Source organism: Myotis myotis, unplaced genomic scaffold, assembly GCF_014108235.1.
Source record: "Myotis myotis isolate mMyoMyo1 unplaced genomic scaffold, mMyoMyo1.p scaffold_m19_p_17, whole genome shotgun sequence".
In the NCBI taxonomy this organism is placed as follows: Eukaryota; Metazoa; Chordata; class Mammalia; order Chiroptera; family Vespertilionidae; genus Myotis; species Myotis myotis.
In genome coordinates this window covers 40,784,030-40,808,410 of record NW_023416321.1, presented here as the reverse complement: position 1 = coordinate 40,808,410, position 24,381 = coordinate 40,784,030, and the positions used below count along the sequence as shown (strand labels likewise).

General features: G+C 49.6%; 1 protein-coding gene and 1 pseudogene across 6 annotated transcripts; both read right to left on the bottom strand.

Annotated features, from left to right (window-relative positions):
• Positions 1-3,064: 3,064 nt before the first annotated feature.
• Positions 3,065-19,249, bottom strand: PFAS (phosphoribosylformylglycinamidine synthase). 6 transcript variants are annotated; one of them, XM_036341532.1, is made up of 29 exons: positions 19,170-19,241; positions 18,692-18,872; positions 17,341-17,521; positions 17,122-17,257; positions 16,215-16,320; positions 15,644-15,833; positions 15,436-15,541; positions 14,938-15,078; positions 14,695-14,819; positions 14,389-14,517; positions 13,747-13,878; positions 13,488-13,616; positions 9,297-9,370; positions 9,026-9,182; positions 8,680-8,741; positions 8,405-8,566; positions 8,058-8,183; positions 7,801-7,932; positions 7,338-7,568; positions 7,025-7,205; positions 6,858-6,941; positions 6,486-6,641; positions 6,162-6,281; positions 5,730-5,875; positions 5,424-5,631; positions 4,764-4,855; positions 4,570-4,684; positions 3,695-4,024; positions 3,286-3,596 (listed from the first exon to the last, which is right to left on the bottom strand). In XM_036341532.1, the coding sequence occupies exons 2-29, from the start codon at positions 18,725-18,727 to the stop codon at positions 3,286-3,288; spliced, it is 4,098 nt and encodes a 1,365-aa protein (XP_036197425.1). In that variant the 5' UTR covers positions 18,728-18,872; positions 19,170-19,241. The 6 variants fall into 6 exon arrangements, with proteins under 6 accessions (XP_036197426.1, XP_036197425.1, XP_036197427.1 ...); XM_036341533.1 differs by lacking the exon at positions 19,170-19,241 and having other exon boundaries at positions 3,065-3,596; positions 18,692-19,163; XM_036341534.1 differs by lacking the exon at positions 18,692-18,872 and having other exon boundaries at positions 19,170-19,249.
• Positions 19,250-19,619: 370 nt separating this feature from the next.
• LOC118672119 lies at positions 19,620-24,353 on the bottom strand (annotated as a pseudogene).
• Between the last annotated feature and the right edge of the window lie 28 nt (positions 24,354-24,381).

The window sequence follows — 24,381 nt, the reverse complement described above, 5'->3', positions numbered from 1 at the left end:
TACAGGGAAGACGCAAATTCCAACTCCCTGGCCTGAGGACAGTGAGGTGTGAGAATAAAAGCCATCACTTGGAGAGGTTTTCAGAGAACTGGTTTTCCATGCAGTGAAGAGAAAGCCTGGAGGAGTTTGCTAAAGGGCCTTGAGAGAGGTAGGGAAAGACAGGAGCTGGGCCAGGGTCCAGGAAGGACAGAGTTGTGTGGCTACTGGATGAGAACAGATGAGAAGCTGGTCCTGGCAGTGTCAGAGGGTCAGTCTTGCGTGGCCAGGGTGATCCACACCAGAAACTGTTCCACCACCAAAATGTATAAATTTACCTATACAACCAATCAGCAGGTAATCACACACCATCCTACCTGTGCATCAAGCATTTAGTAAACTTGGTATCTAAGCCTTGCTATCAGCCCTCAAATTGTACATTTGAGATTATCTAAACATTTTACATATACATACACGTTGCTTCCCAAGGGCAGGGATATCCAAATGTGCAAAATAATCCATATTAGCCCCACACTGCTCAGGGTGAGTCAGTTTGCAAAACAAGAAACAATTATTTTCTCCATAGCCCTCATTTAAGTCTCATTGTGACCAGTCTCTTCTGAGAGGTGTGATCCATCTCCCCACTCCCTCAGGCCCCATACACTCCAGGATCTGAGATAACAGTCTCCATTCTCAGGGATACATCTTTCATCAAGATGTTGAACTATGTATGCCTGGCCGGGGCGGCTCAGTGGTTGAGCATCGACCTATGAATCAGGAGTCATGGTTCAATTCCCAGTCAGGGCACATGCCTGGGTTGTGGGCTCAAGCCCCAATGTGGGGCGTGCAGAAGGCAGCTGATCAATGATCACTCTCATCATTGATGTCTCTATCTCTCTCTCCCTTCCTCTCTGAAAACAATAAAAATATATTTTAAAAATAAATTTAAAAAAAAAGATGTTGAACTATTTAGGGGCAAATGAACTTGAGTTGTATAACAGAGAAGTCACAGGAAGTGACTTCTACACACAGTCCTGTGAGTAAAGGAAGCAATGGGTAGCTGTCAGCAGGAACTCTTGATAATGCTGCTGCCAAGAAATGTGACTGCAGGACAGTGAGCCGCAGATGCAGCAGAGGGAGCATGGGCCTGGCTCTGCCGCTTACAGCTGTGTGACCTCTAGGCAATTTAACCTCAATTCTTTCTTCCTTTTTTTTAAGAAATGGGGTTAGTACCTTGCTGAATTCTGTGAGAAATAACTTAGATACATATAAACTGCCCAGCACATGCTTGGCTCATGGTAAATGCCACATTCAGCTACTGTTTTAAATTCAGTTAGACATAAATTCCCTGGGGCAATGACAGCGCTTGGCACTGCAACAAATCACCCGATATTAATAGAATGGTTAAGACTCAGTTGTAGGAATGAAAGTGCTGACCACTCCTGTCAGGAAGGAAGCTGTTAAATTAGCAAAATTAGGAATATTGAGTTCAGAGGCCAGAGACCCTATCAGAGAAACTTCTGCCAACAAAAGCTTACATGTACACAATGCTGCATTTCTAATGAGGAATCCAGAAAGCTTCTGTTTTTCAGATAAGAATGCTGACATCCGGACTTGTATGCTTTTGTTTGGCTCCACCCTCTAAACCTCAGTGATGAGGAAAGGGCCGGAAAACATCCCTTCGAGCCCAGGTGAGTGACAGGAAGCACCACGTGGTGAAGGGAAGTAGGGCAATGGAACCTTCCTCCTCACCCCACCGTGCTCTGTGAATGCTAATTTTCCACTGCAGATTCTTTTCTCTGAACCACATGCTTCCTGGGCTCATGAAGGATAAAAAAAATTACAGCAGAAATACTACAAACAAACCCAACAGGGCATTGGAAACTAAAGAGAAAATAAACAAATGGGACTACATCAAAATAAAAAGCTTCTGCACAGCAAAAGAAACCATCAACAAAATAACAAGAAAGCCCACTGCATGGGAGAACATATTTGCCAATGTTATCACCGATAAGGGTTTAATCTCCAACATTTATAGGGAACTCATACAACGTAACAAAAGGAAGATAAACAATCCAATCAAAAAATGGGCAAAGGACCTAAATAGACACTTTTCAAAAGAGGACATTCAGAAAGCCAAGAGACATATGAAAACATGCTCAAAGTCACTAATCATCCAAGAGATGCAAATCAAAACAACAATGAGGTACCATCTCACACCTGTCAGACTGGCTATCATCAACAAATCAACAAACGACAAGTGCTGGAGAGGATGCAGAGAAAAAGGGACACTCATGCACTGCTGGTGGGAATGCAGACTGGTGCAGCCACTATGGAAGACAATATGGAGTTTCCTCAAAAAACTACAAACTACTGGGTCAAACTCCCATTTGACCCAGTGATCCCACTGCTAGGAATATATCCCAAGAAACCAGAAACACCAATCAGAAAGGATATATGCACCCATATGTTCATAGCAGCACAATTTACCATAGCTAAGATCTGGAAACAGCCTAAGTGCCCATCAGTAGATGAGTGGATTAGAAAGCTGTGGTACATCTACACGATGGAATACTATGCTGCTGTAAAAAAGAAGGAATTCTTACCATTTGCAACAGCATGGATGGAACTGGAGAGCATTATGCTAAGTGAAATAAGCCAGTCAATGAAAGAAAAATACCACATGATCTCACTCATTTATGGATAATAAAGACAATTATAAACTGATGAACAAAAACACAGTGGGGCCTTGACTTACGAGTGTCCCAACTAACGAGTTTTTTGAGATACCAGCTGTCTCTCCGCTGATTTTTTGCATTGAGTTGACAGAGTAATTTGAGTTAACAAGCTCGGTCTCGGAACGAATTAAACTCGTAAGTCAAGGCCCCACTTTGGATACAGAGGCAGAGCAGCATCGAACAGACTGTCAAACTACAGCAGGAAGGCTGGGGAGGGTTGGTGGGTGGGGTTAAGAGATCAACCAAAGGACATGTATGCATGCATATAAGCATAACCAATGGACACAAGACACTGGGAGGTAGGGGAGGCCGGGGAAGGTCAAGGGGGAGAAAAAAGAAGGAGACATATGTAATACTCTTTGTAATACTTTAAGCAATAAAACAAAATTTTAAAAAAACACCAAAAAAAACACCAACAACATAAGGCAAAAGTGGGCGGGTTTTTTTGAATTTTGGTCCTTATCTGTCCAAGACACATTTGAAAATAACGAGGGTGCTTCTGAAGGTGACGAGGTAGAGAGCAGCAGTACCCCAGGGACAAACCATGAGGCCAGAGGAGTCTCCTGGCGGCTCAGCAGCCTTCTTCCTGGGTCCAGTTCCGGGCGTTGATGAAGAGCTGGAGCCAGGGGGAGGTGGTGAGAGTGTCGAACGGAGGGGGCTGCCATGCCCACTGCCAGGGCCTCACAGCCCGCTCAGGGTGAGGCATGAGGGCCAGGTGGCGGCCATCAAGAGAGCAGACACCAGCCACACCCCCTGGGGACCCGTTGGGATTGAGGGGGTACTGTTCCGTCGGGTTCCCGTCATCGTCTGCCCAGTGCAGTGGAGCCAAGCCCTTGGCCTCGATCTGGGCTTGGAGTTCCGGAGAAGAAAACGCCATGTAACCTGGGAGGGAAGGAGAAGGGGAGCAAGAGCAAAGCTGTTTCATGCCCTCTCCCCACCCCTGCCCCCAGACACTCCCTCCTGCCTTCCAGCTGTCTCACCTTCACCATGGGCGCTCCACACAGGCAGCACGGCCCCCTCCATCCCTCGGAGCATCAGGGCTGGCCCGGGCCCCACACGCACACTGGCCCAGCGAGACTCAAAACGCCCAGACAGGTTGTGGCGAAGCAGGAGGCCGGGCTGGGCTGTCCAAGAGTCGGAGTCGTAGCCCATCTCCTCTTCCTCCTTGTTGGGGTTGCCTCCCACCCAGCCCAGCAGAGCCAGCAGCTGACAGCCGTTACACACACCCAGGCTGAAGGTGTCTGGCCGCTTCCGGAAGCGCCTCAGCTCAGCCCCGGCCTGTGGATGAAAGGTCACGGCAGCTGCCCACCCTAGGAGGGAGCAGGACAGGTGGAGTGAGACTTGGAATGAAGGGAGATGGCTGCTTTTCCTGCTAACATGCACTGTTACATGCCCTCAGGCCCGCCCCCTCTGCAGAGCTCAGGGCAAGAAATGGGTTCATCTGCTTCATTCATATTGCCAATTCCTGGGCCAGACATGGCCCATGAGAAGTCTTTTGCTGGACCAGCAGAGCATTTTCAAAATTTTTTATTTAGTTGCTTAACATTTAAAAATAAGATTTCATATGAAAATCTGGATTTCTGGCTTCTCTTAAAAAACAGAAGGATTGAGCCATGCTGAGCCAGCTCTCCCACAGCACAATCTGCTGGAGGTTCGACAGGGTGCGTGCCCTCCAGCCGAGGGGGCACTGCCCCACCGGCCACCTGCCTCATTTAAGTGAGGCATCTGGCCCAGAATGAAGGCCCTCTCCCTGGGCCTGTGGAGGTGCGAGGCCAAGGCGCAGCCTAGGAGGAGGGGAGCTAAGGCACCTCCTCAGGAATGTGGGGAAGGAAGTGGGCAGAGCCTGCGCGCTGACCTTTGGCAGAGCCCAGGACATCTGCGTAGCTGAAGCCGCCCACGAAGGCCACACCGCGGAACGTGTCCAGCTTGACTGCCCCCGAGCAGAGGTCTTGCATGGTCACATCCCACACCTGGCAGGGTGGGGAGGGGAAGTGTCAGAGGACACACAGTCTGAGGCCCATCCCCAGCTCTGCCAGGCTCACTGCTCACCTCGAACCCAGCCAAGTGGAAGGCATCGGCCATCTCCCGGTCTCCGTTACTGCCCTCCTCTCGCAAGATGGCGACTCGGGGGGTGGGACCACCTGGGGGGGAGAAGTGTCTCTTCTAGAGGGCCACTTCCCACCCCAACCCCCAGGCACCTTTTTATCCCTAAATTTTTATTAATTTTTTTTAAAAATATATATTTCTTTATTGATTTCAGAGAGGAAGGGAGAAGGAGAGAGATAGAAACATCAATGATGAGAATCATTGATTAGCTGCCTCCTGCACACCCACCACTGGGGAATGAGCCCGCAACCCAGGCATGTGCCCTTGGCCGGAATCGAACCTGGGACCCTGCAGTCCGCAGGCTGATGCTCTATCCACTGAGCCAAGCCGGCTAGGGCTATTTATTAATTTGAGAGAGAGAAAGAGGAAGGTAGAGATAAGAGAGAGAGAGACTGATTTGTTTTTTCACTTATTTATACATTCACTGGTTGCTTCTTGTATGTGCTCTGACCAGGAATCAAACCTGAAACCGTGGTGTGTCGGGATGATGCTCTAACTAACTGAGCTACCTGGCCAAGGCCCCTGGACTCCTTTTGAGGAGCAGGCCGGGGCCTCCAGGCCCAAGGTGCCCAGGAAGCCAAGCCTCTGCACACACTTCCTCACCGGGCTCGCGGGGCACGGACGCTTTGGGAAAGCTGGGGGGCAGGCAGTAGCGGGGCCCTGTCCGCTCCCTGAGCCCTTGTTCCTCCTCTGCCACACAGCTCGGCTCTGCCTGCAGCCGGTCCAGCTGGAAACTCGTCTCTTCCCAGAGGGCTCGCAGCTGCCCAACAGGCTCCTCCAGAGCCACAGCCCCGTTCACTGACACCCGGACCTAGAGGGGGGCGAATCTCTCAGAGGCCAAGGGCAAAATGCCCAACCTGAGGCTGGAGGAGGTGAGCCACACCGCCCTCCACACCCGCTCTTCCTCACCATGGCATGGGGCCCGACGTGCCCCGTGTGGCCCAGCTCCAGGCAGTGGAGGCCAGCATCCTGGTATCGCTTTAGCACCTGGGCCAGGTCTGTCTCCTGCACCTCCAGGACCAGGCCTGGCTCCTCAGCGAACAGCATAGGCAGCACTGGGAGAGCAACGGGGGCGTCAGGGGGACTCGAGTACTGATATGACTCGGGTAGTCAGGGGGGTATGACTGAGGATTGAGGGAGTGGAGCAGGGACTGGGGTGGGGTGAGGTCTATGAGACTGGGATACAGTCAGAACAGGGGGTGCCACCCGGCTCAGTGGTCGGAGAAGACAGCAAGGGACTCAGGGGAAAAGGAGTTGGGGACACTATATTCTTTAACAGGACATGGGTTTGCAGGGTGGGACAGGCAGCTCCCGCCTGAGTCTGGACCCTGTGCTCCTCACCATCGACCTCAGAGGCAGGCACGTCCACTTCTATCCCACAATTCCCAGCAAAGGCCATCTCCAGCAGGCAGGTGATGAGACCCCCATCGCTGACATCGTGGCCTGAGCAGAGGAGGCGGTCTGGAGGAAGAGGAAAAACGCTCAGCAACCTCCGAGGCCAAACCACGCCCCTGCTCATGGGTAGAGAGTATGTGTGAGAATGTGGGCATACACAGAGAGCCAGAGAGGAGAGCAACTGCTCCCTCTTGCCCACCCTCACATGCTCAGCTGGGGAATGCTGCCATTGCCGGCCATACCCACCACCTGCACCAGGGCCTCACTCACCTCTCAGCAGCCCCTGGGTGATGCTGAAGGCACGCACCAAGTTTTCAGGAAGGTCCAGGTTGGGAGGGTGCTCACCAAGCTGGGAGAAGCACTGGGCCAGGGCTGTGCCCCCCAGCCGGTGCTGCCCAGGACTCAGGGGCACGTACAGCAGACGGCCTGGAGGGACAGGGAAAGGTGAGGGGAGATGGATGGCTCATGAGCACCCAAGTTCCAACAGGTGCGCGGACACCCAGACCCAGTCCCAGAAAGCACCGCAACCCGTGCGGACATGGGGCAGGACGTGGCAAGGGCTGGTTAGCATTCACGATGGAGACCCAAACAAAGGACCAGGCTCTGAATACACAATGCAGGGAGGAGGGCAAGAACCCATACCTCTCCCTCCAGGACACTTGAGGTCCGGGGTCACAGTGGCTGTAATGTCTGGACAGACAGCATAGGCTGAGATGACCAGTGACCCTATGGAGCAAGGAGTAAGAGAGTAAGGTGCCAGCCTGGACCCGCAAGGTCCCATCCCTCTCCCAGTGGCCCCCAGACCTCACCAGGAGCCAACACAGTCTCAGAGCCAACCCGGGCAGCCATGCTGAGGGAGTCCTTGCCGCCGTCCACTGCCACCCCCAGGGCCGCCATCACTGCCACCATAGCCTCACAGGCATCGGCCAGAGCCGCCCCCTCCCCTGGGAGCTTGGCTGCCCACATCCAGTTCGCACTGCACTTCACATCCTGGGAAGTGGCAGAGACTTGGCATTAGAGGGGAAGGGAGGCCACAGCATGAAGGGCAGCGGGGTAACTGAATGGTGGATGTGGATGTGTCCCAGAGGCCAGGGCTCCAGGCAGAAGCTGTGGGGGACTCACCCGGAGGTCAGTGACTAGAGCAAACACCAGGTTGGTGAGGGCCTCGGCCACAGCCAGCCGGGCAGCAGCCTTGGGGTCCAGCAGGCTCTTGACCGGCTGCTCTCCCAGGGCTGTGGCAGCTCCTACGAGCTCCTGGTGACTCAGTGCCACAACTGCCACGTCTGCTAGAGGAGTCTGCAGGGGCCCGACACACTGCTGCTGGGCCACCAGGCCACCCACGGAGCGGTCCACCTGTGGAACCAGGTGGGGTTGGCAAGAGCACAAGGGCCAGGGATACAGGATTGGCGGGAGGCCTAGCTTGCCTTGACCATGCAGACCAGAGGCCATGAGGGTGGCTGCCCTGCCCCTTCTCCCTTGGGGCTGGTGAACCCCACAGCAGTCCCCAGGGATGGGAGGCCAGGGGTGGGTGAGCTGGGGGAAGAGTGCAGAGGGCTGAGGGCCAGGGCAGGAGTGCAGGGAGGACCTTGTTGGTGAGGTAGCGCTTGCTGGCCACAGCAGGCAGCCTCAGGACCCGCTCTAGGGCCTGGCGCACGCTCAGCCCCGGAGGCAGGACCAGAGGCTGCAGCAAAGGGACAGTCCTCTGGAGGAAGAACTCCTGCAACACAGATGGCAATCGGGGTGTAAGCACCTGGGGGAGGGCTGGCACACTGGTGACAAAGCACAGGCAGGGCGACAGGGCCAGGAGAGGAGAAACTCAGCCTCCTCCCCAACCCCACGTACCTTCCGAGGCATCTTGCCCAGCACCCAGTCCAGCTCCAGGTCCACAGGGGTTGTGTTAGGCATCAAAGGGGCATCTCCCTGGCCCTTTCTTCCCACAGGACACTGCCGGTCATCCACCAGCACTATCTGCAGACCACAGGCACGGTGCCCAGAGGGAATGAGGCGATGACCACCGCAGGGGGCGCTTCAGAAAGCGGGGCAGAACGTGCTTCCCCCCTGGCTGGTTTCCCCTGGTGAGGTCCTAGCCCTTTCTGCCTCCCACATCCTGCTCCCCATAACACGTTTGCCACCAGCTGTACCTAAGCAGCTCAAGCCCACCCACAGTGTCTGCTTCAGGGGCCACTCACTCTCCTGTCCCCAGTGATGGTGCCCACAAAGCAAGCTGGGCAGCGTTCCCGGGCGCCGACCCGACGCAGGAAGTCCCGGTCTGAGGGCCTCAGCAGAAGCGCATTAGACTCCTGGTACTCAGCCCCCCAGATTTCCAGGGCGTTCAGGGTTGGGTCCCCGAGCTGCACACCATGGAGGAGGAGGAAAGAGAAGGGTCAGTGGGTACTCCCAAGTTTCATGTGGGCAGGCTGGGCTGGAGAGACTTTGATAGCCAGACTTCCGGGAAGAGACTCGCCTGGAAGCAGCTGGTGTAAATAATGGCTCCAGCCGGGTCGCTCAGCTCCTTTAGGACATTGCCTGGTGAGAGGGTTGCAGGAAGAGGTGGTGATCTGGGTCTGGGCAGCACCAGGCACACAAAGGGCAGTCCCTGGCCTCCAAGTTCTGTGTGTCCCTGAATGAATCCCTGCTACACCCGCACCACCCACTGTCCCATGCAGCAGGCTTCCGTGCCCCAACCTTTAGCCTGTCCACACAGTATATAGGGGATGGAGACCAGAGCTGCATGGTTCGTTGCAGATTCTTGACGCCTCTTCCTAAACCAAACCTGGCAGGAGACCAGGTAGGCCAGCCCCTTCTCTCACCATTGCCACCAGCACCCTGGTCATGGAGGCTGCAGATGGGGTTTCCCCTGGGGGCCTCCACACAAGCCCGAATCACACGGTTCATCTTCTGTTCCATCTCCGGGTCTCCCCGCTGCACAGCCCCAAAGTCCAGGTCACTGGCATTGTCTCCCTGCACCTGCGGGAACATATGGCATAGCTCAGCTCAGGGGGCTCAGGAGCTCCCACTCCCCATCCGCACACAGGGCCTGGCAATATCATGGAGTCTGCATCTGCAGCTATTCCTACTCACCTGTACAGACGAAGCAGCTCCGCCCCCCACTCCAATCCTGTAGACAGGACCCCCAACCTTTACAACATCCATGCCTGCAAGGAGGGAGGGAAGATTCAGAACACTGAGAAAGTGATTAAAAGAAATATGAGTATGAAGAAGTGTGAGGACAAAGGATAGAGCAATCAAAATTACAAACACAGCCCTAACCCGGTTTGGCTCAGCGGATAGAGCGTCGGCCGGTGGATTCAAGGGTCCCAGGTTCGATTCCGGTCAAGGGCATGTACCTTGGTTGCGGGCACATCCCCAGTGGGGAGTGTGCAGGAGGCAGCTGATCAGTGTTTCTCTCTCATCGATGTTTCTAACTCTCTATCCCTCTCCCTACCTCTCTGTGAAGAATCAATAAAATATATTTTTTTTAAAAAATTACAAACACACATATTCTTTGATTGGATAAATACACTTAGAGGAATTTATCCACCAGATTTATTTGCACAGGTACAGAATCACCTATGTCCAAAATTAAACACTGCAGCATTATTTGTATTACCAAATTTAGGAAATAATTTGAATGGTAACAATAGAGAACTGATTAAATAAAATTATGGTATATCCACACAATGAAACACTAAGCCACCAAAGAAAAGAATTACATATGAATATAATGAAGTAATATGACTGCATCGGTATGAAATGATCTCTAAAATATATTGCTAGGTTAAAAAAAAGCAATGTATAGAAGTATGCACACCCATTAACAATAGCATCAAAAAGAATAAATTACTTAGAAATAAATTTAACAATAGAAATGTAAAACTTACTCTGAAAATTATAAAATAGTAGACTTAAGTAAATGGAAAGGGATCTCATGTTCATAGACTGAATTAATATTGTTTTGATAGCAATACTCCCCCAAAAGATCTGTAGAATCAACACAGTCAGTCACCTTTTTCACAGAAATTGATCAGCTGATCCTAAAACGTCTATAGAAATATGAGGGACTTCAAATAGCCAAACAACACTTCTGCTTTTAAAATTCACTACAAAGCTACAGTAATCAAGGTTGTGGTACTAACATAAGGATAGATAGATACAGATCTATAGAATATACCTGGTATAGGTCAATGTACTAGAACTGTTGAGTCCACAAACAAACCCACACATTTATGGCCAACTGACTTTCTTAACATACATTTTTGTTGATTTCAGAGAGGAAGGAAGAGTGGAAGAGAGATAGAAACATCAATGATGAGAGAGAATCATTAATCGGCTGCCTCCTACACGCCCCTACTGGGGATCAAGCCCGCAACCCGGGCATCTGATGTTGACCGGAATAGAACCTGGGACCCTTCAGTCTGCAGGCTGATGCTCTATCCACTGAGCCAAACCAGCTGGAGCTGGCCAAGAGACTTTTTTTTTTTTTTAAATATATTTTATTGATTTTTTACAGAGAGGAAGGGAGAGAGCTAGAGAGTTAGAAACATCGATGGGAGAAAAACATTGATCAGCCGCCTCCTGCACATCTCCCACTGGGGATGTGCCCGCAACCCAGGTACATGCCCTTGACCGGAATCGAACCTGGGACCTTTCAGTCCACAGGCCGACGCTCTATCCACTGAGCCAAACCGGTTTCAGCAGGCCAAGAGACTTTTGACAAGAGTCCCAAGACAATTCAATGGGATAAGAAAAGTCTTTTCAAAAGGTAGTGTTGGGACAACTGGATAGCCACATATGAGAGAATGAAGTTTTATAAATTAGTATAAAAATTAATTTAAAATGTCAGAGACCTCAGTGTAAGAGCTAAAAGGTACAAAAATATTATAAGAAAACATACAAGTAAATCTTCATGACCTTGGCTTAGGCAATGGTTTCTTGGTCATGACACTAAAACCACAAGTAGCAAAAGAAAAATTAAATTGTATTTTACCAAAATTAAAAACATTTGTGCTTCAGAGGATACCATATAGAAAGTAAAAAGACAACCCACAAAATGGGAGAAAGTAGTTGCAAACCATGTATCTATCTGATAAGGGTCGAGTATCCAGACTATATAATGAACTCTTACAACTCTATTAAAAAAAAGATAAATAACTCAATTTAAAAATGGGCAAATAGACATTTCTCCAAAAATATACAAATGACCAACAAACATATGAAACGTAAATCAAAACCACAATAAGATACCACTTTATGCACATATGATGACTATCATCAAATAGAAAGCTAATAACAAGTGTTGGTGAGGATTTGGAGAAACTGGGACCCTCATAAGGGGGATATAAAATGCTGTACTGCTCTGGCCATTTTTTATTTTTTAAATATATATTTTAAAAATTTATTACAGAGAGGAAGGGAGAGGGAGAGATAGAAACATCAATGATGAGAGAGAATCACTGATCAACTGCTTCTTGCACTCCCCACACTGGGGATCAAGCCCACCAACTGGGCATGTGCACTGACTGGGAATCGAACCATGACCTCCTTAGTTTAACCACTGAGACAGAGCGGCTGGGCACTTGGCCATTTTTTTAAAAAGTTGAATATAGTTACCATGTGACCCAGCAATTCACTCCTAGTTATATACCTAGGAGAAGAAAGAACATAAGTACACAGAAAAACTTGTACACAAATGTTTATAGCAGCATTGTTCATAACAGCCAAAAATAGAAATAACCCACTTGTCTATCAACTGATGAATGAATAAATTGTGATATGTCTATACAATGGAATATGATTCAGCCATAAAAAGAAATGAAGTACTGAGACATACTATAACATGGATGAACCTTGAAGATATTATGCTAAGTGAAAGCCAGACACAAAAGGTCATGCATTGGATGATTCCATTGATAGGAAATGTTCAGAACAGGCAAATCCATAGAGACAGAGAGTAGATTAGTGGTTGCCACAGGCCAAGAAAGGGGGATGTGGCATGACTGCTAATGGGTGCAGGGTTTCTTTCTGGGGTGATAAAAATGCTCTGGAATTAGTGGTGATCGATGTACACCTTTGTGAATATACTAAAAACGAGTACATTTTAAGAGGGTTGCCCTAGCCGACTTGGCTCAGTGGATAGAGCATTAGCCTGCGGACTGAAGAGTCCCAGGTTCGATTCCGGCCAAGGGCACATGCCTGGGTTTTGGGATCAATCTCCAGTGGGGGCGTGCAGGAGGCAGCCAATCAGTGATTCTCTCTCATCATTGATGTTTCTATCTCTCATTCTCCCTTCCTCTCTGAAATCAATAAAGAAATATATATTTAAAAAAAAAAGAGAGTAAGCTTTTTGGTACGTAAATTACATCTCAATAAAATAGGTAATAAAAGAAAAAGACGTGTATGCACATACGCTATTTATTCTTTTTAAAAGGGGGAAATAGCCCTAGTAGGTTTGGCTCAGTGGATGGAGCATCAGCCTGCAGACTGAAGGGTCCCAGGTTCAATTCTAGCCAAGGGCACATGCCTGGGTTGTGGGCTTGATCCCCAGTGGGGGGCGTGCAGGAGGTTGCCAATCAATGATTCTCTCTCATCATTGATATTTCTCTCTCTCTCTCCCTCTCCCTTCCTCTCTGAAATCAATAAAAGTATATTTAAAATAAATAAATAAATAAATAAATAAATAAATAAATAAATGGGCCAGATATACATATGGTTCTGTTACATATGCAGGAAGCACCTCTGGTAGGGTACAAAAGTTACTAATTAACACTGGTTATCTCCAGGGAGGGAAACTGGGTGGCTGGAGGTCAGGGAAGGAGCGTTTTCACTGCATCTTCTCTTTTGCCTTTGCAATTCTGAACCACATGACTGGGTCACTTAGTCATAAATGGGACCTGGCCTTTATCTTGATTCTATTACAGCACCTGGCACAGACCTAGCATGGAAGGGGTGTTCAATAAATGTTTGCTCAACTAAACTGAGCTAGCAGATAAAAGCCCCTGGCATATAACAGGCACTGAATAAACACTGGCTGCCTTGACCTAGCAGCGTGGGCCCCTGTCAGGAAGTAAACTGGGCAGGAGGCAGAGGCAACACAGACTGAGACGGCCCGTTGCCTAAAGCCCTGACCTGCCTTGACCACCTGTACTGTGAAGAAGAGGCATGGGCTGGGAAATTAAAAACTAACCACTGAAGTGTCCTCTCAATTCCCCTCTGCACCTGCCACGTGCTGGAGAGAAAGCTAGCCGGATCTGGAAAACGTCAGGGGGCTCTTACCTGACTCTGGGGGCTCCTTGCTCACGTGCTCGGCTTCCATGGAGCCAATGCCCCCACTAAACATGATGGGCTTGATCCACTCACGCCGCTGGCTGTCTGGGAGCTGGAGGCCCAAGGAGCGGGCAAAGCCTGGAGTGTGGACGTCACAGGGAGAGGAGACAGGATCACCACCCAGTCTCCTCAGCGCTCACTCAGCCACACACCCCGTCCCACCTCCAGTACTAGGTATCTATTCTCCCCCGGGCCCCCCGAGCCTCACCGGCCAGCACTGGTTCCCCAAACTTGTTGCCATAGTCAGAAGCCCCATTACTGGCCTCAATGGCAACCTCCAGGGGCCGGGCAAAGTTCCCAGGATACTGGAAGCTGGGATCCTCCCAGGGCAGATTGTAACCTGGTAGGAAAGAGAAAGTTGGGTAGACTGTAAAAACAGAAAACGGAGGAGCCAGGCCTCTGGGAAGAATCTAAGCCACCAAGGACTACCTGCACCTGTAGAATGTTCCATTTTAGGAAGCCCTATTTTAGGAAGGTGCAGTTTTCCTAACGATTGGTCTTATTTCTCACCTCCCACACCAGCCTTCCCTGGCTCTTGGGACCAGAGTTAAGCCTTTCTAAGTAACTGGATTTGGGAGCAGGTGATGGTCATAAGTCTGACCCAGTACCACACTTTCTTGATGAGTGGATACTAGTTTATAAATTGTGGTTCTACAAAGCCAGAATGGTGACCTGAGTTCCCCCTGGCATATAGTCCTCATGACCATGGTCGATGAAAAGCCAATTACTCTAGAGCCCATCATCCCATAATGACCCAGGATGACCTTTGACTTAAGAGATATAAGTGTTTGGCGCCTGCCAGGACAAGGAATCTGGAAGCAGAGATGTCTAGAAAGGAAAGAGATGGGACCTGGGATGTGCAGATTTCCAAAGCAATAGCCAGCAGTGCCAGCCACCACGTGGGCCCCACGTCCCGTGCACTGGACATCTCGGATCCGGCCCCCTGTGCCCGTGGTTGCACCGCTGAAGGGGGCTACTCCTGTAAACAAAGGGGTCAAGGTCTGAGTACTGAAGAGACAAACCCAAGCTCTGACCACCCCACTGAAGATAAAAACCACCATCCTGCTCTACTGTTTTTCACAGGCCCAGCCCAGGGGCCTGGGAGCTGAGCACTTCCCGGCATTCTCTGCTCTACCCCTCCCAGGACCCAGCTCACCTGTGGGGAAGTTGTGGGTCTCTGCTGTGAAGACAACATGTCTCAGCCCCTGCTGTTGCCGGAAGCAGCTTGGCTGTGTGGGGTCCTCGGGCCGCAGGAATCGGACTTCCTTCCCCTGGATTGCACTGTGGACACATTCGCTCTGGACTTTGCTTCCTTCTTGGGATCTGTCCTTACCCAGCCAGGGTCTAGGGGCCTCCCCTCCCCTAGGCCTGAAGTTACCCCAGCCTTGGGCGTACCCACCTGCTGTTATCACAGAACTTGAGGACGTTATTGGGATTCGAGAATGCCTGGGTGCTCATGATGGACTCGAAGAGCGACTGTGCCAGCTCCTGCCCATCCACGTGGAGTCGGCCCTTGAAGAACCAGTGTCGGCTGTGCTCGCTGTAGGGGATGACATGGGGAGGGGAAGGTAGGGTGGAAACCTGAGGTCATTTCTCAGGCCTTGCCATGCTTCTCACCAGCATTAACAGCAGAGTTACAATCTATTCATACTTAGATAATATCAAAATATATTCCCATAATCTTCAAACATTGTCATTGTGGAATGTCCAGATCCAAAGTGAAGAGAAAAACCAAGATTTGAATGTAGACTACTGGGTAGGTGGGGAGCCCAGACTTCAAACAGACTCAGGGAGGCCCCATAAAGCAAAAGAGAGCCATGAAAGCAAGTCCCTGTGGTCTGCCCTTCTGACCTCCACAGGCTCAGACATCAGGACATACCTCCCCATTCCTCCCTACCTATTGGACTGAGCCAAGTCAAAGGCCTCCACTGTGCTAGGGTTCCGCTGCAGCTCCTGGAAGCGCTTGGTGTAGAAGTCCAGGTCCCAGGAGTCTAGGGCCAGACCTAGGAGACGAGCCCAATCAGAGTTGACTGTTGGTCGCAAGCTGCCACTTCCCAGGCCTCAGCATCCCTACCAGCCTAGCCTGGGCCTTCTTCCCTGCTTACCTAGCTCCTGGTTGGCTTTCTCCAAGGCAGGCCGGCCCTCAGCCAGTATGTTGATTGGGCCATCGAGGAGTGCTGGGATGCACCCGATGGAGAAGCTCTGGATGGGACGGGGGAAGTGCTGCTCCGTCATCCGGTCAAACAGGGTTGCCAGAGCAATGGCCTCCATCTCAGCTGAAGGGGGGTGGGCAAACTAGGGGTGGAGACACACAGAGTACAAGGGGTAGAGAGCTGAAGAAGAGATAAAATAGTCTACTTTCCATCTTCCAAGCCAGGCAGGGCCAGCCCACTGCTAGCCTATACGGCGCCTCTGTTCAGATTAGAAAAGTAGTTCCTTTCCCAGCATGATGTGAGGGTGCAGGTCAGTGAGGGGAGCAGAGGCTGGAATTTCGGTCCCCTTCACTCTTCAACCAGGTGCCCTCAAGCAGTGAATAACCTGCGAACAGGGCAGGCCTAAAGCCAGGAGCTCCTTCCCCCGTCTCTGCCACTATTTCCCTAGGGTTTAGAGCCCACTCTCTTATCCCTGACCCATCTCCTCCTCCCGATCCCCCATCCTGATGGCCTAGCACCTCACCGAGAGCAGGTAGCGCCGGGTAGTCTCCACGCGGTCCCCAGCCCCCAGCCCAGCGGCCCGGCACACTGACACGATGTTGGTGGACGTCGGCGTGGAGAAGTTCAGCCTGAGGAGTGGGCCACACGGTGAGGACCTGAGAGCCCCAGCTGAGAAGACAGGCCCTACCCACTGCTGTCCAGCAAATCTCCCATCTCCACTACCCCCATCAACGGCCTCCAGCCTCAGACCAGGGCACTCATAAAACTGTTTTCAGTCCTAACCGGTTTGGCTCAGTGGATAGAGCATCGGCCTGTGGACTCAAGGGTCCCAGGTTCGAGTCCGGTCAAGGGCATGTACCTTGGTTGTGGACACATCCCCAGTAGGGAGTGTGCAGGAGGCAGCTGATCGATGTTTCTCTCTCATTGATGTTTCTAACTCTCTAGCCCTCTCCCTTCCTCTCTGTAAAAAAAAAAAAAATCAATAAAATATATTAAAAAAAAAAAAAAGAATCATGATGATCTAGTCAAAAATACCAACCATAGAAGGAATATCACTCCCAGAATGCTCTAATCTCCTTCTAAAAAAAACCAAAACCAAAACCAAACAAAACTGTTTTCAAAGGTCACGCAAAGCAAACCATAATTGTCCTTTTTGCATCAAAACGCTTTGATTTCAATTTCTCAGAACTCAATCTGTTTTATTTCCAGAACATGCCTGGGAGCTCGCTCAGTCTTCGAAGGCATCTTCCCACGTGGGGACGGCATAAGCATGGTTTTCTAGGCAGGGAGTAGGATGGAGCAAATGAAAAACAAATCTGAGGATCACAAGAGGAGGAAGCAAAGGAATGGAAGTGGAAGGGGCAGGCAGTATGTTTAAAAGAAATAGTGTGCCTGATCCTGGAAGGAGTTGCCCCAGGGGAGACACCTGCCTGGGCCCAACCTCCAGCAGCAGGTCACTGGAGCCAGGAAGGAGCCAGGACTCCTGAGCGACGTCATCTAGCAACAAGGGGCAGCCAAACAGCCACATCAGCTTCTTCATCTCCTCAGCACTTGGGAGGGACTCAGCTGCAGGGAGACAGGGTAAGGATCCTTGAGCCACTGCCTGGGCACCGGGGTACCTCCCTCAAGAACCCGATACTTGGTCCAACCTGTCCAGTTCACATTGTAGCACAGCTCGGTCTTCACGCTCTGCAGCTCTGGCAGTTTCCCTTGCAGCTTCCGTCGAGTGTGGCCGGCCGCTGCATCTTCATGGCCAGAGGGACGGACATAGAAGTGAAGGACGGAGGACATCTCTTCAGATGTCCCTTGCTGGAGAGATGAGTTAGGTTCCTAAAAAAATAACATTCACTGTAGCCTATCTGCTGAACCTATTTCCAGTTTTCAGGACAGCTGAGGCTTTGGAGGCATTAAGGATTGATGGGGAAAGGGATCGGGGCATTCAGAGAAACAAGGTCACCTGAAAATGTAACCTTGGGGGTTTTAACGAATTCTGCAAAATGCAGGCTTGAGCGGTCTGGGACCTGGGTGTAGATACATCCTTGACACTCGGTCCCTGTGCACCTGCCCTTTGCTGGGTCCCAGGTAAGTTCTTAGGAACTCTCCTTCTCACCCATAATGTATCAACACTGGCTTCTCTTCTATTCCTCTAACTCACCAGGTTCAGTTCTGGCAGGCATTTTTCTCACCCTGATATGTATTTGCATGGCCAGCTCCTTACTCTTTAGACTTCAGGAGAAATTCACTTTCTTGGAATGGATGTCTTTGACAAACCGGGCTGAAGTAGTCACTATCGGATGGCCCTATTTTAATTTCCTATATTGCACTTATGGCTGACATTTTTTTAGCTCTACCTTCCCCATGAGAACAAAATTCTTCTCCATGTGGGCATGGACTGTAGCTGGTTTTTCTTCATTGGTAAACACACTGGATTACCAAGGCTTAGAACAATACTTGGGTCTTAAAAAGAAAATATATAAATAATCATCTTGGCCGGTTTCTCAGTGGTTAGAGCATTAGCCCATGGACCCAAGGCTCTCGGGTTCAATTCCCAATCAAGGGCACATACCTCAGTTCAATACCTGGCCCGGATCAGGGTGCATACGGAGGCAACCAATGTGTCTCTCACATGATGTTTCTCTCTCGCCCTCTTCCACCTCCTCCCTCCCTTCCACTCTCTTTAAAAAAAACCAATGGGATTCGGTGAGGATTTTTTTTAAAAAAGGGAAAAATCGAAAACGTGTAGCCTTGGCCCGTGTGGATAACTGGTTAGAGCGTGGGGCTGCACGGAGGGACTCGGGTTCCATTCCCAGTCAAGGACAAGTAGCTGGTTTGCAAGTATGATTCCGCCCTTGGGGGCGCGTGGGAAGGCAACCGATTGAAATTTCTCTTTCCCCCTCCCTGCCTCCCTTCCGCTCTCTCTAAAAATCAATGTGAGGATGAATTCTTAAAAATTTTCAAATAAAACTTGTTGACGGACTAAACTCGATTTCCGTCACTCACCAATATCTTCCGACACCCCCCTCTTTCGGGCCTCATTTCGGTAAAGGGCGCTTCTGCCGAGTCAGTGCTGACGGCCCCTTCCTCCCCGTGCTGACCACCCTTGGTGAAGCGGGGCCCTCACCGTTGTCCTCCGTACCCTAATTCCTTCACAGGGGCCGTATCACACCACTTGACTTACGTCCTGGTGAAACAGAAGCCAGGACAGAGCTGTCTACATCAGGGATGCACCCCCAACAGCTAGCACAGCGCCTGACACAGGAGGGGTCGGCAGGTGTGTTTCTGTTGCAGGGAGAGGCGAGGGCATGAGTCTACGTGGAGCCCCTGCAGCCCGGCGTCCAATGGACGCCCGCCCTGAAGCCGGCTGGCGGGCCCAGCGGGCGCCGCTCGGCTCGGCTCGGGGGGGTAACCAGGCCCGGGGAGGGTCGTGACGGGTGCGGCAAGCAGGGCTATCCCCACGGCGCGCGCGAGCCATACGCACGTGAAAGCGGTTCTCCCGGCCACAGGGCTCCTCAAGTGCTGGCGCGCTCGGACGTCATCGGCGTGCGCGGGAGGGGCGGGGCCTCGGGGCGCCCCGCCCTCCGCCCCTGGGGAAAGGCCTCTCCCGCAGGTGGTTTAGCCCACACATCTGTCTTGAGCTGCCGTGGAACATCCGCTCGGCCCCACACCCCGCCGCTCTGGTTTCCGCGCAAACTGTGACGGAGGCAGATCCTGAGAGCAGGAAACGGAATGGGAAGCATCATCCATGCCGGGACTCTCTCCCTACCTTACTCCTTGGTTTTCTGTCTCTTTTTTCTTTCCTGAACGACTGAAATTATTTGATTCCTAGCAGAGTGGAGGCATATGTTTTCATTTAAAAATTTTTAAGGCTACATGACTGAGCCATGTAATTGCCAAGGCCAGTATGTATATACAGGTAAGAGGTGGAGCTTTATTTCTTGGTCTCTTCCTCCTTGGACAGAGTGTTGTTGATTTCCTCCTTCTTGCCTCGATCCGCTCTTCACGGCGCTTGCGTGCTTCCTTGGTCTTAGACCTGCGGGCCTCAACCTGGTCAGCCAGAAGCTTCTTGCGAGTCTTGTCTGCCTTCAGCTTGTGGATATGACCCATAAGAATCCGCTTGTTTTTGTTTTTTTAAATATATTTTATTGATTTTTTAAAGAGAGGAAGGGAGAGGGATAAAGAGTTAGAAACATCAATGAGAGAAACATCGATCAGCTGCCTCCTGCACACCCTACTGGGGATGTGCCGGCAACCAAGGTACAGACCCTTGACCGGAATCGAACCTGGGACCCTTCAGTTAGCAGGCCGACGCTCTATCCACTGAGCCAAATCAGTCAGGGCAAACCCGCTTGTTTCTTCACATGTTACTCTTCACTTTCAGGTACAGGCTGTGATACATGTGGCGGTCAATCTTAGATTCACCGTATCTTCTCAGTAGCCTGCAAAGGATTCTCATCCCCCTCATCCAGGTTACTTTCTCAGGCATTTGAGCATTGGCTGTACCCTTTCACGTACCTATGCCCATATGCCTGCCCTTCCTGTGGGCCAAGGTGTTTTTCTGGCATCGAGCCCGGGAATGGACAGTCACAGGTTTCCGGATGCTCAGCCCATCTTTGGCCAGCTTCCAAATCTGCTGAAGGAGTTGGCATTGGCGATTTCATTGGTCTCATTGGGATCCAGCCAGATTTGCCACAGCGGAGGACACTGGAGGAGAGCCACTCTGAAGCCTGAGCATACCCATGGCGTGGCTGCAAGAGGGAAGGAAAGAAGGCATGTATTTTTAATTGCCATATTCTTGCTCTTTATAATAATAATAATAATAATAATAATAGAAAAAACTTACTGAGCAATTTACATGATCTTCACACACACACACATACACACACACACACAACCTATTTTACTAATACAGAAGCTAAGGCTCATTGCAATGTCTTGCTCCTTAGTTTTGTACCTCAAACACAGCACTTTCTACCTATGCACATTTTTAAACCCTCGTAATACATAAATGGCACAGTGGAAAGCGTTTAATCAATAAGAATTTAGCCAAAACCGGTTTGGCTCAGTGGATAGAGCGTCGGCCTGCGGACTGAAGGGTCCCGGGTCCGATTCCGGTCAAGGGCATGTACCTGGGTTGCGGGCACATCCCCAGTGGGAGATGTGCTGGAGGCAGCTGATCGGTGTTTCTCTCTCATCGATGTTTCTAACTCTCTGTCTCTGTCCCTTCCTCTCTGTAAAAAAATCAATAAAATACATTTTAAAAAAAATAATAAGAATTTAATAGTCTACTTACATAGATAAGGTCAGAATTAAGGGAATCAGCAAAGTACAGTGGGGCACCCCTAGCAGAAAGTGGTTACCACCTGTAGGCTTAAGGCACAAAGAGAGAATGGTGTTTTCAGCTGAAAGAGATGTGGAGCCATGAAAGAAGGGCATCCAACAGGACAGATGAAGCCATTGCCACAAGTACACTGTTGAGGGATAAAAGGAATAAACACTGGGTTCTCTCCCCTTTTGACCTTGTTTCTCTGTACAAACTCTTGTTTCCTACCAGCCAAAGCCTGAGGGCAAGGAAGCTGGAGTGGTCACCAGGTCAGGCACAACACCCAGCCCAGTGGTCTTTTTAACGAGTCAAGCAACACAGAAATGTTCAGAGGAAAAAGTGAAAGTCTTTATTCTCATCTCTTTTTTTTAATTTATTTTTATTTTATTGATTTTTTTACAGAGAGGAAGGGAGAGAGACAGAGAGCTAGAAACATCGATGAGAGAGAAACATCGATCAGCTGCCTCCTGCACATCTCCCACCGGGGATGTGCCCGCAACCCAGGTACACGCCCTTGACCGGAATCGGACCCGGGACCCTTCAGTCCGCAGGCCGATGCTCCATCCACTGAGCCAAACCGGTTTTGGCTATCCTCATCTCTTCACCCCATTTCAGTCCTCTCTCCAGGACAGGGCCAAGACTAAAAGCAAGTGAGGCACCTTGGGTGCAAAACTTAATAAATTGTAGGTGTCTCCCCCTCATTCCAGCCCTGCTGCTGATGTGAGTTATTACCTGTTTGGTGTGTAAGATTCCAGGCTGTTGAAATAGTACTCTCTGGCTCCCTCTGACGGAGGCCACATGTTCATCCTTGGCATCTGCTCACTCCTGGGTTTCTTTCACTCCAGGTACTTCCTGACTCCATCTCTTACCTGCCTTCCAGCTCCTTCGGAGGCTCTAGTTTGCTCAGCCCTCTGTCTGTCTGGTTCTGACTTCTCCACATTTTAGCACTCCCAGTGCACCATGCCATTTCAGCTTTCACTTCCATATAGTGACTTCCAGATTCATCCATTTGGCCCTGATCCTTCCTCTGACTTTGGTCCCATATCTCCAGCTGTCCTTTGGACAAGCATAGCCTGTTAAAAATCACCAGGTCTGAGACAGTTCCCAATCCTCCCACTTCCCTCCCTCTGTGACAAACTAACTAGTCTTCTCCATGCTTCCCTAACACCTTCCCACCACCACTTTCCTGTAAGACACTTATTAAACCAAGCCTTATTTATTCGGCTGCCTCCTGTTCTCTTGTGCCCCTCTCATTTGGTCCTGCATGCTGCCATCAGATTAAGCTCCTAACCTGACATTTAAATTACACCAATGGAGGTGTCTAGTACCACTCTCTCTGATCACTATAGCCTACCGTAAACTGAACTCCATCTTCTATAATCTACCAAAAGTAAATCCCAGGATATAGGGCACATCTTCATGAATTTAACAAGAAGGGGAGTCTTCCAAAGTTGAGAAATGCTAAAAGCAAAAGGAATAATTTAGTTTGGGAGTTTAAGTAGGCTTTGACTAATATTCTAACAAGAGGGTCAGTGCAGCTAGAGTGGAGTTAGAAGAGCTTTCAGCTTCTTCTGGGGGGGGGGGGGTTGTTGTTCTGGAGGAAAGGCAAAGAACACAAACCTGACATGATGATGGAACATAATTGCAAACAAAGGTTCACTTTATAAAGAACTTGACATCAGAGTGCATAACTAGTTCATGCAGTAAGCAATAGAAATTAAAAAGAGTGAAGATGGGAAATACATAAAATGATTCACTTTAACCAAGCTGCTAAAATTATTAACATTATGACGTTTGAGGCATGAGGAAAGATTCTATTCTTGTTCTAACTAGCCTGTGAACCCCTGGAACTTTCCAGTCCTGGATATATCTGGACACACACCAGACCTCCAGGTAACCCTCTGACTACCCCACTGAAGGACTCACATATCCAGACCAGCTAACATCCGTTCTCTAGACCTCTGGATATGACCAGACCTCCTGGCACCCATCTTCCAGACCACCTGACATCTGACTGATAACCATCCTGACAACCCTAGGGTTTAAAATGCAAAACTGATAATTCTCAGGAATGTTCTTTTTACTGTAAAAACTCTTAACCTTTTTTCTTCTTCTTTGGAACACTTCTAAGTTTTTGCCTAATTGTGTTTACAGTTTGCAAACACTGAGGTCCTTGAATAAATCTTTGTCATTTATTTATAGATAAAGCCTCCTGACTTTTTGAGTACGTTTGACAGAGGTCTTGCATCAAAAGTGAAGCTGAATTAAGGGACACCATAATTTGTAGAGTTACAGTCTTTATTTTCCTATTACATGACTAGAGGATTTGTATTGTCTACAGTGTTTATACTTACTATCTCATAATCAATGTTTATTCTATCCTGTTCCAAAAATGTTTCGAAGCAACTATAAGTGCACAATGGCCTTAAATGCCCCTCTCTCACTTTACCTCTTTTTTAAAAATTGATTTCAGAGAGGAAAGAAGAGGGGGAGAGAGGTAGAAACATTAATGATGAGGGAGAATCATCTATCAGCTGCCTCCTGCACACTCCCTACTGGGGATCGAGCCCGAAATCCAGGGATGTGCCCAACCAGAACTCCTGGTGCATAGGTCCACCCTCAACCACTGAGCCACCCCAGCTGGGCTATTTTAAACAAATTTTAGCAAATAGGCCATGTGCTAAAAAAAAAAACAAAAAACCTGGTAATTTCACCAACATAAATAAATATTACAAGTCTACAAATATAGTCTACATATTTAAATCCAAAACTCGCTGCTTCTAAACAATGTTCAGGAATGATTAGCATGTGAATATAGCACATCAGGCACAGTGACTGGTTCTGCTGTCACCTGAGATGACTTTCTGTAGCAGTTTTTATTTATTTTATTGATTTTAGAGAGGAAGGGAGAGGGCTAGAGAGATAGAAACATTGATGAGAGAGGAGCATTGATCAGCTGCCTCCTGCACATTCCCACTGGGGATGAAGCCCGCAACCCAGGCTTGTGCCCTGACTGGGAATTGAACCAGTGAACTCTTGGTTCAGGGGTCCACGCTCAACCACCGATCCGCCCCAGCTGGGCTCTGCAGCAGTTGTAACCGCTGTGGCCTGTCGGTCCTTGTTCCAAGTGCGTTAAGCCACGCCCCAACCATGTGCATTTGTTTACTCTCAGTGAAGAGTGAATGCTCGCATTCACTAGATCTATTCAGTATACATTTAAAATTACAGTAATACATATAGAAATTTTTTTCTGTGAAATTAAACTTTTCATACAGACTTAATTACACAATGTGTCAACGTAAGTAAAAACAGGTAACTAGCTAATTTAGTTAACATACTCATTCAGAAAACTTATTTCATTATATAACGG